The sequence below is a fragment of the Hemiscyllium ocellatum genome, chromosome 4 (assembly GCF_020745735.1).
Source record: "Hemiscyllium ocellatum isolate sHemOce1 chromosome 4, sHemOce1.pat.X.cur, whole genome shotgun sequence".
Taxonomy (NCBI): Eukaryota; Metazoa; Chordata; class Chondrichthyes; order Orectolobiformes; family Hemiscylliidae; genus Hemiscyllium; species Hemiscyllium ocellatum.
Window position 1 is genome coordinate 45,193,214 of NC_083404.1, and position 16,433 is coordinate 45,209,646.

General features: G+C 39.9%; 1 protein-coding gene across 2 annotated transcripts in view; it reads left to right on the forward strand.

The window, feature by feature from the left end:
- The window catches only part of LOC132813309 (zinc finger protein 236-like), a 162,713-nt gene that overhangs the window by 118,094 nt on the left and 28,186 nt on the right, over positions 1-16,433 (forward strand). For both annotated transcript variants that reach the window (XM_060823121.1, XM_060823124.1), the window contains exons 23-25: positions 120-268; positions 3,578-3,818; positions 7,280-7,450. In XM_060823121.1, the coding sequence (XP_060679104.1) occupies positions 120-268; positions 3,578-3,818; positions 7,280-7,450 (561 nt within the window). The remainder of the gene's footprint in view (positions 1-119; positions 269-3,577; positions 3,819-7,279; positions 7,451-16,433) is intronic.

Below are 16,433 nucleotides of genomic sequence, written 5' to 3' on the forward strand. Positions count from 1 at the left end.
TGTGTTTGAGGTCTGTTAATTGCAGAAAATATTTAATCATATTTTAATGTATATTCATTACAGTGTGTGCCATTTTCCTCACAAAATAAATTGTTTGTATCCTTTAATTTATTTGGCAGCTGGAGGTGATTTGACATTGTCACTTACTGATGCTGGCTTTGCCACTCTTGAAGGAATACAGCTACAACTTGCTTCTGCTAACTTGGTTGGGCAGAATGTCCAAATCTCTGGAATTGACCCCAGCAATATAAACAACATCACACTACAGGTATGAAGTGTGGCATTACTGTTGCTATAATGAACTTCAATAACATTGTTTTTCGTTACTGGGCTTCCATTAGCACGAGTTTACCCAATCGGCACAGTCAGGTTTTATTGCTAAGAAGCATTAGTTTAAATATTGGAATCTTTCATTTGCATGCTTGTGAATAGGTACGTTGAAACTTTACAGCAGTGGAGGGAATAATCTTCCAACCCTCGTGCAATCTGATAGATTTATGATGCTGAGTGCTTAAAGATGGTACTACGCTCAATGTCACAGTGGCCCATGATTAAGTCCTTTATAAGGGCACAGGAGAATGGATCCGAGTTACAAAGTATCAGTAAAGGAGCAATGCTGGTTGTGACTTGTGTGGTTTGATTGTAGAACTGGGAGAAGCATTAACCACAATGTGCAACCACCAATCCCCCACCTCCCCACCCTCAACCCATCCACCCAATGTTAAGTTATTTTTAAAATACTGACTTTGACTTTGTTGCTTGTTGCCTGAAATGGTCCCTTTTAAGGCTGCATGTAAATCTGTTTTCCTGAACACCAGCTCCAGTCAGCGCAATATTCTCATGAGAGTGTCAGATAAAAGTTAAAATCCTTCATTTGTATGTGCAGAGGGGACAGTGTTTCAGAAATGAACTTGGAGGACAAAGTTTTTATTATCTCTGGCAGTATTGTAATCATCTCACTAATGGCTCATAATGAGTGCATCGTTGATGCCATCAAGTCATATTTGAGGCTTAATTACCTGCAAATGGCAAGCACTATTGAAGTTACTGGCCAAGATATCTTTGAGATAATTTCAATACTTCACTATCAAAATTCAACATGCACTTGGTAAAAATCACAAGGTAGAGGAACATTAAAAAGTAAAATTTGACACCCACATTCTACCCTTTATTAACTTTTAAATTATACAAATTTTTGTCATCTGTAAGGACAGCAAATTCAGCTCCCCCACCCCATGCTCACTAATCCTTGGTGGTCCTTGGTCAAGCAACATCTCCGTTTGAAACACTCAGTTGTTTTCAAGTCCTTATATTGGCTCACCTCTCTATTTCCCTCCAATCTCCAGAAGCATAACCTTCCAGGATAACTACTCATCAATTTGGGTTCTTGTACTTGCTTGATTTTAATTTGTGCCAGTACCATGAGGTAATGATGCTCATTTAATGAGCAAGTGCAAGCAAGATAGGGCGAATGGTTTCCTTCTGCATTGTAACCACTTGTGTGATTTTGTGGTGGTTATTCTTTCAGCTGCCTGGGCCCAAAGTTCTGAAATTCCTTTACTAAATTTCCTCACCTCCCTAACACTCTTTGTCCCTTTAAGATACATCTTAAAACCTATTTCCAAACAAGCTTTTGGTCATTTTAGTTCATATCCCATGTAGCTTGGTGTCAAAGTTTGCTTATTAATGCTTCTCTACTTTGCCTATATTAAAGGCACTTTAGGTTAAGTAGACGTTGCTATTGTTAAGAACAAATTCCAAAGAAGATTAAAAGCAGTCAACATGCCTTTTTGAGGGACAGGTCATGCCTCACAAATCTTACTGAGTTCTTTGAGGAGGTGTCAAGACAGGTCGACGATGGTTGAGTAGAGGATGTGGTGTATATGGATTTCAGCAAGGCATTTGATAGGGTTCCCCATGGAAGGCTCATTCATAATGTCAGAAAGTATGGGATACAGGGAGATTTGGCTCTCTGGATTCAGAATTGACTGGCTGACAGTGTTGAATGGGGTCCTGCAGGGCTCTGTTCTTGGGCTTCTGTTCTTTGTAGTTTTCATAAATGACTTGGATGGGAGGTTGAGGGGTAGGTTAGTAAATTTGCAGATGACACAAAGGTTGGAGGTGTCGTCAATAGTATAGAGGGCTACTGCAGCTGCAGCGCGACGTAGACATGATGCAGAGCTAGGCTGAGAAATGGCAGATGGAGTTCAACCTGGATAAATGCGAAGTGATGTATAAATGCAAAGTGATGCGTTTTGGAAGGTCGAACTCGAATATAGGATTAAAGACAGAATTCTTGGCAGTGTGGAGGAACAGAGGGGTCTGGGTGTGCAAGTACATAGATCCCTCAAAGTTGCCACCCAAGTGGATAGGGTTGTAAAGAAAGCATATGGTGTTTTGGCTTTCATTAACAGGGGTATCGTGTTTAAGAGCCGCGAGGTTTTGCTGCAGCTCTACAAGTCCCTAGTGAGACCACACTTGGAATATTGTGTCCAGTTCTGGTCGCCCTACTGTAGGAAAGATACAGAGGCTACGGAGAGGGTGCAACGAAGGTTTACCAGGTTGCTGCCTGGACTAGAGGGCTTGCCTTATGAAGAAAGGTTGAATAAGCTCGGACTTTTCTCTCTGGAGAGGAGGAGGAAGAGAGAAGACCTGATCGAGGTGTACAAAATAATGAGAGGAATAGATAGTGTCAATAGCCAGAGACTTTTCCCCAGGGCAGGATTGACTGGTATGAGAAGTCAAATTTTGAAGATATTAGGTGGAAGGTATAAAGGAGACATCAGAGGTAGGTTCTTTACGCAGAGAGTTGTGAATGCATGGAATGCGTTGCCAGCTGTGGTGGTGGAAGCGAAGTCACTGGGGACATTAAAGTGACTGCTGGACATGCACATGGGTAGAAGTGAGTTGAGGGGTGCGTAGGTTAAGTTACTATATTTTGCAGTAGGATTAAGTCTCGGCACAACATCGTGGGCCTAAGGGCCTGTTCTGTGCTGTACTTTTCTATGTTCTACGTTCTAAGAGTTGTATTGGACTCAAAAATTATAAATCCTTTTTTTCTCTCTCCATAAATGTTGCCAAATCAGATGAGTTTCTCCAGCATGTTCTGTTTTTATTTCAAATCTCCAGCATCTGCAACATCTTGCTTTTATTGTTATTGTTAATGGCAGTAGTGCAGGCTAAGCATGGAGTAGGAGCATAAACACGCAACTGATGTAATTTGTGCAATGTGAACAGCTCTGAAATGCCAGGATCCATAAAAACAGGAAACATTAACAATTTTAAAAATACATAGAGCATGCAAACACTTCTGAATGTATAAAAATAAAGTTTAGGTTAATCACAGGAAATCGACATATTAGGCCAGATGGCCTCCTGAGCCTTAAGCAAACTTCTCCATTCAGATTTTCCCTGTGTATTTAAATGTGTATTTTTCAACTACTCTACTTTTAATAAATTTATTAGTAAATTAGATATCTTTGAATTGTTTATGCTTGATCTGAATGAGCAAACTGACTTTTTAATTAACCTATGACTCATCAGTATTTTACTGGATTTTTTTTTCCTCTTGCTGCAGATTGATTCAAGCATTTTGCAGCAGACGTTGCAACAAGGCAATATACTCCCTCAACAAATAACTACTGAAACAAACCTAGCACAGCAAGCTGGGACTCTCCAAGCAACAGATAATACAGTGCCTGCTAATGTGGTCATCCAGCCACTCAGCAGTCTGCCAATGCAACCAACAGTATCGTCATCAACTACCATGGCAATGGGAAGTCTGACTGAACAAGAGAATGTTCTGACGAGCAGTTCAGGTGAGAAATATTCATCTCATTTGGCATTTACATTGAACGTCTAAATTTTAATTTCCCTTTTGACAATGCTAAACTTGTTTGTCAGTTATCTCGAAGAAAATAAACAGTTATGCTTGAAAACTCTTAAGAAGCTCTGCATAACTTTGTTATCATATAAAAGAATATTTTTCCGAACAATTTGCTTTATCAACACAGCAAACTCAATACTCTTTTTTAAATTTGGTAAATATATGAAAATTATGGAAAATCTTTCTCACACTGAAAGGGACAAAATTATGGTAATATGTGCATTAGCTATGCCAGTTATGACATGCTCTTAGTTGGAACCTAGACTTTCAGACTAATTAGACAGTTTTGGATTCTGGCATGAAGGATATTTGTGATTATTTTAAGCTTTTGTGTTCCGTACTCTGGTCCAAATTTACTATGTGACATTGAAAATTGAGTTTCTGGACTGAAAAAAGTAAGAATTTATACGTCCTGCGACAGACCATTTCGGAATGTGTGTTGGGAAGCAGCAACATAACAGAGAGATTTACTGCTAGGGACTGTCCTATTTTAGTGACATTTTACATTATATATCTTTGAAATATAACTTTTATACTATTATTGACATGTAATATTGTTATTTTCAGTCTGAGATGGACAAGCAAACTGATTAATTGTCTGAAATTGTAGTATTTGAGTGTTGGTTGTTTTTTTTTCTCATCTCTACAATAGCGAAACGATGTCTGATGCAATCTGTAACCTTTTTCTTTTGTGTTTCTCAATACTCCTGCACAATTAGATTCCTAACAATAAGTACAGTTACCAAATCCACGTGAAGCTTGTCTGCCTTTATACTTTAAATTGAACATCGACGTGGACACATCCATTTTACAGCATTGCAGAATTTGCAAACAAATAGGGAAAGAAAGTATTATTTCATTAATTGTAAAAATGTTGAAAATATGTTGCACAAGAATGTTTAGTCATAAGTAATTTAGGGCAAGTGGTCATTTGATGAAATACTGGGAAATTGTCCAACAATAGTTGATAATTGTAATTGCCCAAATGTCTCATGGAGCACTGCTCCTTTGCCACACCATTTTTAAAAAGTGTTGAAGGGACTCTTTCAAGTCATCTTGAAATTGATCTGTTTTTTGGGTAACATGGCTGCTTCTGCTTGCACCAGGCTAAGCATATTTAGTTTTAACTGCTGTACAGGGGTTTTGCTATCAAGTTTGAACCAGGAGGCAAAGCAGGTTGTGAAGGCAAAGGCTGTTCCAATGATAAGTCATATCTGACTTGAAATATTAACTCTGTTTTTCTCTCCATAGGCCTGTTGAGTATCTTCAGCACTTTGATTTTATTTAAGATTTTTATAGTTACTAGAAGCATATCAGTAGTTCTTTTCATTGTGCATGGTCATTCTCCAAAGTTTCTTTGTATTAATACTGAATTGAAGTTTATTTCAGAATATGGTATAGTTTAGTAGTCAACAAAAAGACACTTCTTTTAAAAGGTATTATTATCAAGATCTCCTCATCCCATCAATAGCAAACTGTCAGCACAACATTTAGATAGCCATCCAGGATTATGTGAGAGTAACTGGACACTCCTTACCTCAATTCTACTCAGTGGGTACTGTACTCCCAGAAATATAGAAAATAGGACCAGCATTTTCCTGGACTATACCCAAAGACTTTGTCTTTTAAAATAAAAAAAATCTGTCAATCTTTATTGAAGTTTCTGAACACCTGAGCTCCAACAGATGTCTCTGGCAGAGAATTCCAACGACTTATCATCCTCCGTTTGAAAAAAAATTCATCTCCCCTCGGCTTTAGATGGTCTGCCACTTATTCTGAGACTGTCTCTCTGATTCTAGTCACGACAGCCAGGGCAAGCATCCTTCTTGCACCCATCCATTGAACAATATAAGAATTTTTAATGTTTTGAAACAGATAACTCAAATATTATGCTGACATTTGGTATCCCAGAGTGTGGGGCAATACATATCAGCCATGACTTGTTGAATGATTAAACAGGCTGGGAATGCCTTACTCCTATTCCTGTGAAATTTGGTGTATGCCCATATTCTACCCTTTTCAATAAAAATATTTTCCTTTTCTCCATTTTCATTGATTAGTGTTTTGATCTTCAGTGCAAGGGATACTTATGATTGAGGATTATAATGAAACTTCATTGTTTAGCACACATTATTATCAGCAGGTTCTGTATAGAAGATCACGAAATTCTAAGACTCTAAGTTGGCTGTAAATATTAACATTTATTCCAAAAACAGCCCTTAAAGTTAGCACACTTGAGTCTTGAATCAATTACTTACTCACTACATATTTCAAAATCTCTGATGGAGCCAGTCATAATTTTTGTTTCATCACATTTATCCAGGTGAGGTATTAGTGAAAAGAAATGATGCTGTTGAGGACTTCAGCTTAAGTTCAGATGCAGGGTCTTACCTCAATGTGAACTGTGATTCAAAAAGTTGTGGATTCAGTCCCACAAGAGATTTGATCCCACACATTCTAGCATAACATTTCAGTGCGGTACTGTAAGAATACTGCACTGTGGAACGTGCAGTCTTTAGGCCTAGTTGTTAAACCCATGACCCTATGTACTTGCCTAGGTGCGTAGAAAAGGTCTGACACTATTCGAAGGTAGCAGAACTCCTGTGTTCAGCATCCTGGCCAGCATTTACACTGAAAGTGATGCCAATACAGATTAACTGGTCCCTTTTCCCAATACCACTTGTGGTGACCTTGCTATTCACATTATGACTGCCAAGTTTGCCAACATTACAACGGTGTTGGCTACACTTTTGAAGATACTTCAGGATGTCTTGAGGTGTTGAAGATACTGCATTAATGCATATTTATTCTTGTGCCATACTTCCAACATCATAAGAACTCCTTATATTTCCATATAGAAATATTAGTTAAGCCAATTAATGTTGAATTATTGTTGCCTTCCTGTTTAGATACCAACCCACAAGGAGATATCTTATGGTGAACATTAAATTCCTTTTTATAGCGAGATCATTCTGAATAAATTAGTTCATGAATTTTTCAGGCAACATCCGTATCTTGTGCTTTTACGTTACTTTTTTGTCCCTTGAACTTTCATGAAGGATTAACCACTTTGTGGAAATTCCATATTAATCAATGGCAATAAAACAAAGCTTCTGTAGAGAGTCAGGCAGGGTTGACATTTCAAGTCCAGTATAACTCTTCTTTGGAACTGAAGGAGTCATGCTGGATTTGAAATGTATAACTGCTTCACTCTCCATGAATGCTGCTGGACCTACTGATTTTCTCTAGCACTTTCTGTTTACTGCAGATGCTGGAAATCTGATTATACTTTGCTTTTAATAATCAATGACAGGTTATCTTTAACTGTACAGAAGCATTTTTTATATGTCTAATGCTGCACATAAAAATTCTTCCTTTTGTTTTATCTCTTAGGAACACAAGATATCTCTCAGTCCCCAGAACTTGCCTCAAGTTCTAGTGGTAAACAGGAAATGACGCTGACGATTAATAATTCTAACCTCAGTCAGGTATTAGCACAAGCTACCAATGCCACTTGTGCCAATCCAACAGGAACACCACAAGAGATATCACTCACAATATCAGGTTTGTATTAGCCTTAAGGGACTGCATGATATCTGCATAAATGAGTGACTGTTTTTATACTTTTGCCACTATAATTTTTGTTCCATTGCTAGTTTTATCAGACATCAACAAAATTAGACTAATTTAGCAAATAAAACTATGGCAAAAACTTAATATGCGTATTCACTGGAAGGATAGAATTGACAAACAGTCCAGTTAAAAATATATACCAGTTTGATCAGGCAACTAATTATGTGCATACATTAGAAAGGATGTAGAGGTACTGAAGAAGGTACAAATAAAATTCACAAGCAACCTACCAGAATTGAGAGATTATAACTATCAGGAATGGCTGAATAACCTTGAGATTCAGTGAGCCTTTCAAAAAAATATCAAATTTGAGATCTTATCAAAGGATTCTACAAGAGAAATATAAAAAAAAGTTGCTTCTGCTTATGGGGAGACCAAAACGACGGACCATAAATGTCAGGTAGGCACTAAATTCAACAAGAAATTCAAAGAAACTACAATAATAAAAATGTGGAACTCATTGTCAAAAGAAGTAGTTGAGGTGAACATGGATGCAATAAAGAGAAGCTAGATAAGCAGATAAAAACTAAATAAATAGAAAGATGTACTGATAGAGTGAAATGAAGTAAGGTAGGAGGCAATTCATGCAAAACATAAATAATAGCATGAACTATTTTTAGCAAATGGCTGTTTCTTTGCTGTAAATTATATGCAAAGTAATTCTATGTAGACTGTATCAAAACAGGGAAATGTAGATTAATACCCAACAAAAACAAAGAACTGAGAATGCTGAAAACTTGAAACTCGAGTAGAGTACCTGGAGATTCGGCAACATCATGGAGAGAAAGCAGAGGCAATGTTTCAGGCCCCGTGATGATTCTTCACAATGTAGATCAATATATGTCTGGCAGTGAATTTCGCCAAGTATGTCAAATGTATCAATTATGCTTCCATATACCCAGAACTCAGAGTCAAGTTCTCTTCTCCCAACTCTGCCAAATAATATTGTGCAGCCATTTTGTCGTGCTAATTATAGATACGGTGGCATTAGTAAAACCCACTTGCAGTGGGGAGTGTACCAAATCAGAATTAATAACCATGGATTGTGTTCTTAATAATGCAATTGCTTTTGAGGGTTCAGGAGAAAGTTCAGAAAATTTCTTCACTTGAAGTTTGTGCCCAAGTAATCTCTAACTCTGGGGGTGTATTGGATGGGTAGCAAGACAGATAGTGCTGTACCTGACAAAGCTTAAAAAGAACAGATTTACTGGAGAAGATTGTTCTAGATCTCCCATGCATAGCAAATGTTGCAAAATCATGGAAAATGAACTCATGATTTACATTTCATTTACATTTAATAGAGGAAATTGATCAGAAATTCCTTTTTTTTTACAGCTCTGTGCTTTAATGTGCAACATTTTACAATGCCCAGGCATACAACATTGCAAGCTACTTTATAATGATCAAATTTACAATTTAACTGCATCAAGAACACTAAGTAGATTTTTGCCCTATGTTATAAAGAGGTGTCAAGGTTAAGAAATACGGCAAACAGGAAAGCTAGCTTTATAATTAGGATTAACACTATTACACCTCTGATCTTACAACATATGACATTCCCATTGTACACACAAGAAAAAAGACATTGTTTTGGATGATTTTACAATTGGAATGATTTTGGTACACAGTAATAACATCGGTATATGATTTGCTGTGAAGTGGAACTATTTTTAGTGAGATTTTATTAATGGGGAAAATAATAAGTGTACATTCAATTGCAGTCCATGATTGTGCTAAAGTTATTGCATTCTCATGATTGGTTTAAGAACAGTTTCATTAGAAGTTCCCTATTCTCTGACATGTCAACTAGCATGTTAAACTTAAATAAAACTCATCTGCATCTGTTTTGAAGGAATTATTATTCTGATGCTGACTATTTCTTAAAGGTTAGAGGTTAAATAATTATTACTGGCAACAATGATTTCCATTTAGAGTGTGCACTGCCAAAATAATAACTCTTATTTGTGGGAAGTAACTTTAGCGTCATAATTTATTTGGTTGCAAGGTTGATGAATTGAATAATTTGGAATATTTTCACTGCCTTTGAGCTCACGTGAACAGCTGCAGCTATCAAATTGCATTAGTGTTCAGTTCAAGTTGCTTGAGTTATTCTTCGCCTTTCAAGTGCAGCTTTTTAGCTGATGGTTGAATACTTGTGAATTTTGATGTTACATTGGTGCATTTGCTGTACAGCTTCCTCAACTATTATTTGAAATCTGTGGGTCTGTGTAACTCTATGACAGTAGCAGTGCATGTCAAAAGCACTGCTGTGTCATTGTGGAGCAATGGAACAACACTCCAACATGTGCTTCAAATCAAAACAAAACAGAAAATGCTAGAGAAACTCTGCAAGTCTGGCACCATTTGTGTTCATGTTAACAACCATGCTTTGGAACTCAACAGTTCTTAAGAAGAATCATTGGACTCGAACTGTTAATTCTGGTTCTCTCTCCACAGATGCTGCCAGAGTTGCTGAGTTTCTCCAGCACTTTGTTTTTATTGAGATTTCCAGTGTCTGCCATATTTTGCTTTGCTTTGAATCCTTTTGGAAAGTGTGAATATATCACGAGATTGCATGATAATTGTTGGAAGTAACCGAAAGAGTCTTCAAGGCTTTTTTTCTGATTAGTAGATATCAAGAGCAAATTTCCATGTGTGGAAACTCTTAGATTTTAAGAAATACCAGGAGGCTGAAGTGTTTAACAACAGCAGGATCTTTCATAAAGAGGTGCTGCCTTTACAGACAGCAAGATTCTAAACTGTTTCCTGTGCAAAATGGCTGATGACAACATCCCCATATCATATGATTTGACTGTTAAAGTGACAGTTCACCAATCTTACACAAATCCATAGCATCCCTCCCCTTTACATCAAAGGTTCCTGCAGTCAAAGCATTCATAAGTTTTACATGTATCCAACAGTTCATACTTAAGATGTTCCAGAGAACATCGATTTCTATGTGGCTGTTGGCACTGTTCAGGTATTTATTTTTCTCGTTAGCTTTAAGCTCTGGTGTTTTGGGTGTATCAGAAACATCATCTGATGTTTGGGACGACTGAATGTTCAGAAGTTCACATAACGTCATGATATCCTTAACTAAGGCAGTGTTTCCCTCAGATGTTCCAGTTTGGTATAGCTATATAAGGATATTCTATTAATGTCGTTCCTAGCACATTCATTCCAGTAGGATTGGTTGCCAGCAGTTGATCTACATACCTTCTCCATACTGCATCACCTCTCATCTGTGCAGTGCAGCACCCTGGTCCAGTCTGTGCTACAATGATGGCTGGCATCCACTTTTTGCCAGCAGTGTAATTCCTTGCCAACACTTCTTGATCTTTTTTAGAAAACATGACATTCCTTCAGAAATGTTTCGCTGTCAGAACAAACCTTTGGCAAGCCATTTGAAGTCAGGTGATAAGGAGGTAATTGGATATGTTAAATTTTGTTCAGGTTTAGACAGCCAGTAAACAATTGTGATTTAAATTGTGGACAATTTTTCACTATCGAATTGTTCTAAAGAATCAATCCTTGCAAAGATCTTCTGCAGTTGTTGTGGTTCTGCTCGCTGAGCTGGAAGTTTTTGCTGCAAACGTTTCGTTCCCTGGCTAGGGAACATCATCAGTGCTGTTGGAGCCTCGTGTGAAGCGCTGCTTTGATGTTTCTTCCGGTATTTATATTGGTTTGTTCTTGCCGCTTCCGGGTGTCAGTTTCAGCTGCAGTGATTTGTATGTGGGGTCCAGGTCGATGTGTCTGTTAAAAATCTTCTGCAGTCTTCCAATGGTTTCCTCTGAAATGTCATCTCTGTGATGGCAACCTTATGCTAATTAGTATGTGCGTCAACCACAATGAAAAACATTGGACCGTCAAAAGATCTGGTCAATATGGACTCTTTGCCATGACCTTCCTGACCATTCCCATTGATATAATGGCTTAATGGAGGTGAGTTGGAAATTCTTGTATGAATTGCACATCATCTTGCCTACTGCTTACTTTCGGAGTCGAGCCCTGACTACCAAAAAATAGCATCTGGCTATCTCCTTCATTCTCTGTGTAAATGTGACCTTTGTGTAGTTGGTTTAACACACATTTCCTTCCCTGGGGTGGACTAATGGCCCTTATTCCGTCACAAACATCCTGCTTGTATGGACAGTTTTAGCTTTTCTGTGACATATGGCCACAAGTTTTGGGGTTGTTCCTGTGATTTTGCCATGAAGCACCATGTCCATCACTTTTGATATGAGTGGATCATTTCTAGTTTATCTCTTAATGTTTTCTGCTGTTACCAGAGTGTTCTAAGTAGAAAATATTTATGTAAGGGCTGCTTGTAGTCAACCCATTTGAAGAAAGAGAACAAAGAACAATACAGCACAGGAACAGGCCCTTTGGCTCTCCATTCCGATAAACATCCTTCCACTGCTACCCTCTCTCTTCTATGATTAAGTTAGTTCTGTATCCAACTTGTCAGCTCACCCTGATACCATGTGACTTTACCTTTTGTAACAGTCTGCCATGAGGGACCTTGTCAAAGGTTTTACTGAAGTCCATGTAAACAACATCAATCTGTTTCCCTCAGTGAGGCATGATCTCACCAACACATATAAGGAGGTAATTGGATATGTTAAGTTTTGTTCAGCTTTAGACATCCCAATTCCTCCACCTCTGCTCCCTGCTCCCAGGCGGACCACTTCCACTCCAGGACATCCCAGATGGCCTGCTATTTCCAGGACAACCATTTCCCCTCCCACGAGATCAAGTGTCCTCCAGCACATCTCCTCCACTTGCTGCATCTCTGCCCTTGAACCCCATCTTTCCAACCGCAACAAGGATAAAACCCCTGGTCCTCGGCACCCCCCCCCCCCCCGACTAATATGTGGATACAGCACATTATCCTCTGCCATTTCTGCCACCTACAATCAGATCCCGCCATGAGAGACATATTTCCCTCTCCACCCCTATCTGCATTCCGCAGAGACCATTCCATCCGTCACTCACTCGTGAAGTCCATCCCCCCCCACCAACCCACCCTCTGCACCCGGCACCTTCCCTTGCCACTGCAAGAGGTGTAAAACCTGCACCCATGTCTTCGCCCTCACCTCCATCCAAGGCCCCAGAGGATTCTTCATATCCGGCAGTGATTGTTCTGCACATCCACCCACCTCATCTCCTGTGTCCATTGCTCTCGATGTGGTCTCCTCTACATTGGGGAGACAGAATGTCAACTTGGGGAGCATTTCAGGGAACACCTCTGGGACACACGCACTCAACAACCCCACCAGCCTGTGGTCGACTACTTCAACTCCCCCTCCCACTCCACCAAGGACATGCATGGCCTGGGCCCCCTCCACTGCCAAATCTAAGCCACCCTACAACTGAAGGAAGACCACCTCAGCTTCCGCCTTGGGACCCTTCAACCACAAGGCATCAATGTCAGCTTCACTGGTTTCCAAATCTCCCTTCCCTCCCCACCTCACCCCAGATCCAACCCTTCAACTCAGCGGTACCTTCTTTACCTGTCCTACCTGTCCATCTTCCTTTCCACCTATCCGCTCCACCTTCCCCACCGACCTATCATAATCACCCCCTCACCTGCATCCATGTAGCACCTGCCCTCCAGCCCTACTCCCACCCTCCTATCTATCTCCTATTTATCTCTCAGCCCCCTTCCCTGTGCATTCTTGATGAAGGACTCATGCCTGAAATGCCAATTCTCATGCTCCTCTGATGCTGCCCGATCTGCTGTGCTTTTCCAGTGCCACACTTTTCGGCTCTGACTCCCCAGCATTTGCAGTCCTCACATTGCCTTGGCCTGTAGTATACCCCCAACATTGTGATTTCACCTTTCCTATTCTTAGTTCTACTCAAATTGCTTCGCTGCACGAGTCCTCTGATGTATCCTTTCTCAGTACAGCAATGAAATTTCCCCAACCCTTTTACATCCCTTTCTATCATACCTGAAACATCTAAATCCTGTGACATTCACCTGCCAGTCCTGTCCTCTTTCAGCCAGGCCTCTGTAGTCACAATAATGTCATAGTTCCAAGTACTAACCAAAGCTCTGAGTTCATCTGCATTGCCTATTATACTTCTTGCATTGAAACACATGCATTTTCGACCACCTCCCTGATCTTTTCAGCAGCATTTCTCTGCCTGTTCTTATTCTTGTTTTTAGTCATTTTTGCAGCTACTGCCCGATTCCTCTGGTTCCCATTCCCCAGCCACACTTGTTTAAAGCCTCTCCAACCACTCTACCAAGTACCACCATGCCCACCAGCACCAAAGGACATCAGTCCCAGCCCTGTCCAGGTCCCACCTCCCCCAGAACCAGTCCCAATGCCTCATGAATCTGAAAACCTCTCCCTTGCACTAACTTTTCAGTCACATCATAGATGTTCATCCTATATATCCTGCTGTTTCTACCCTGACTAGCTTGTGGCACTGTTAGTAATCTTGAGATGACTACTTTTTGAATTTCAAATTTCTTTCTGGTTCTTGATATGCTGTTTCCAGGATCTTAGCTCTTTTTTAAAACCTATGTCATTAGTATCAATGCATACCATAACCACTGACTGTTCTCCCGCTCCCATCTCCAAAATGTACTGCAAATGCTCCGAGACATCCAGGACCCTAATGCCAGAAAGGCAACACACCATCCTGGACTCTCCTTTGCAGCCACTGGAATGCTATATATTTCCCTTATGATTGAACCCCCTAGAACTACAGCATTTCTATGCCTTTTGATCTCTCCTTCTGCAGCAGAGCCAACCATGGTGCCATGAATTTGACTGCCTCTGTTATTCCCTGAGAGGCCATTCTCCTTAACAGTATCCAAAACGGTATGTCTGTTTTGTAGAGGAATAGCCTTCCTGCTCTGCCTGGTGTTCACGTCTTCCCTTGCTGCCTGAGTCTGTTGTGTGACCACCAATACGTGCTATCCACGATACTGTCCACCTTACAATCGCTTCAGTGTTCCCAGACTCTGCTGCAACTCCAAAACTCGAGCTTCCATGAGGTGCAGTTGGAGGCACTTCATGCATACATGCAGATCCCAGGCATTGGAAATGTGCCCAGCTTTCCACATCGGAAAGAGGAGCAGAGTCCAACTTGGAGCTGTCCTACCATGTTTTACCCCTCTTAATTAAGTTAATTAATTCTGTACTTTGGCTGTGTGTTGTTCAGATTTCCTTCTCAAACACGCCTGTTCATTTACTTGCCCTTTTTTTCTAGCAGCTTTTACGTACAGCTTCTTTATATCAACAAGTTGCTGCTGATCTATTTTTCCATATTGATGGCTGTATTGATGGTGTTTCTCAGTTGCCATTTTGTGAACTTGTATGGTTGAGCTTCCCTGGCGGCTGTATCCAATGCTTTCTTTAAGTCTAGGTTCTTTTCTATCAGTAATCTCTTCTGGATTGTTCATATTTTAAATAACAGAGAAGATGGTAAAAGGGGAGGGGGTATGGCATTGTTCATCAAGGACAGTATTATGGTTGCAGAAAGGATATTTGAGGACTTGTCTACTGAGGTAGTATGGGCTGAGGTTAGAAACAAGAAAGAAGCGGTCACCCTATTTGGAGTTTCCTATAGGCCTCTGAATAGTTCCAAAGATGTATAGGAAAGGATAGCAAAGATGATTCTCAATAGGAGCAAGAGTGACAGGATTGTTATTGAGGATTTCAACTTTCCAAATGTTGATTAGGAATACTAAAATTCAAGTACTTTAGATGGATCAGTTTTTGTCCAGTGTGTGCAGGAGGGTTCCCTGACATAGTATGTAGAGAGGCCACCAAGGGGTGAGGCCACATTAAATTTGGTACTGGGTAAAGAACCCAGCCAGGTTTTGGATTTGGAAGTAGGTGAGCACTTTGGTGATAGTGACCACAATTCAGTTGTATTTACTTAGCAATGGAAAGGGATAGGTATACACCGCAGGACAAGAGTTATAGCTAGAGAAAGGCAATTACGATGCGATAAGGCAAGATTTAGGATGCATAGGATGGCGAAGCTACTGTGGGTCTTTGATAAGTATATACCTGTCAGGCAGGGAGGAAGTTATAGAGTGTGGGAGCCATGGTTTACTAAAGAAGTTGAATCTCTTGTCAAGAGGAAGAAAAAGGCTTATATTAGGATGAGATGTGAAGGCTCAGTTAGGGCACTTGATAGTTACAAGTTAGCCAGGAACTTCCTAAGGAGGAAGCTAAGAACCAAGAGGGGACATGAGAAGTCATTGGCAGATAGGATCAAGGAAAACCCTAAGGCTTTCTATAGGTATACCAGAAATAAAAGATTAGGGCCAATCAAAGATTGTAGTGGGAAGTTGTGCGTGGGGTCAGAGGAGATGGGGGAAGCACTAAATGAATATTTTTCATCAGTATTCACACTAGAAAAAGATAATGTTGTCAAGGAGAACACTGAGATTCAGGCTACTAGACTAGATGGGATTGAGGTTCACAAGGAGGAGGTGTTAGCAATTTTGGAAAGTGTAAAAATAGATAAGTTCACTGAACAGGATGGGATTTATCCTAGGATTCTCTGGGAAACCAGGGAGGAGATTGCCGAGCTTTTGGCTTTGATATTTATGTCGTCATTGTCTACAGGAATAGCGCCAGAAGACTGAAGGATAGCAAATGTTGTTCTCTTGCTCAAGAAGAGGAGTAGAGACAACCCTGGTGATTATAGACCTGTGAGTCTTCCTTTGGTTGTGGCTAAAATGTTGGAAAAAGTTATAAGAGATTGGATTTATAATCATCTAGAAAGGAATAAGTTGATTAGGTATAGTCAACATGGTTTTGTGAAAGGTAGGTCGTGCTTCACAAATCTTACTGAGTTCTTTGAGAAGGTAACCAAACAGGTGGATGAAGGTAAAGCGGTTGCAGTGGTGTATATGGATTTCAATAAGGCATATGATAAGGTT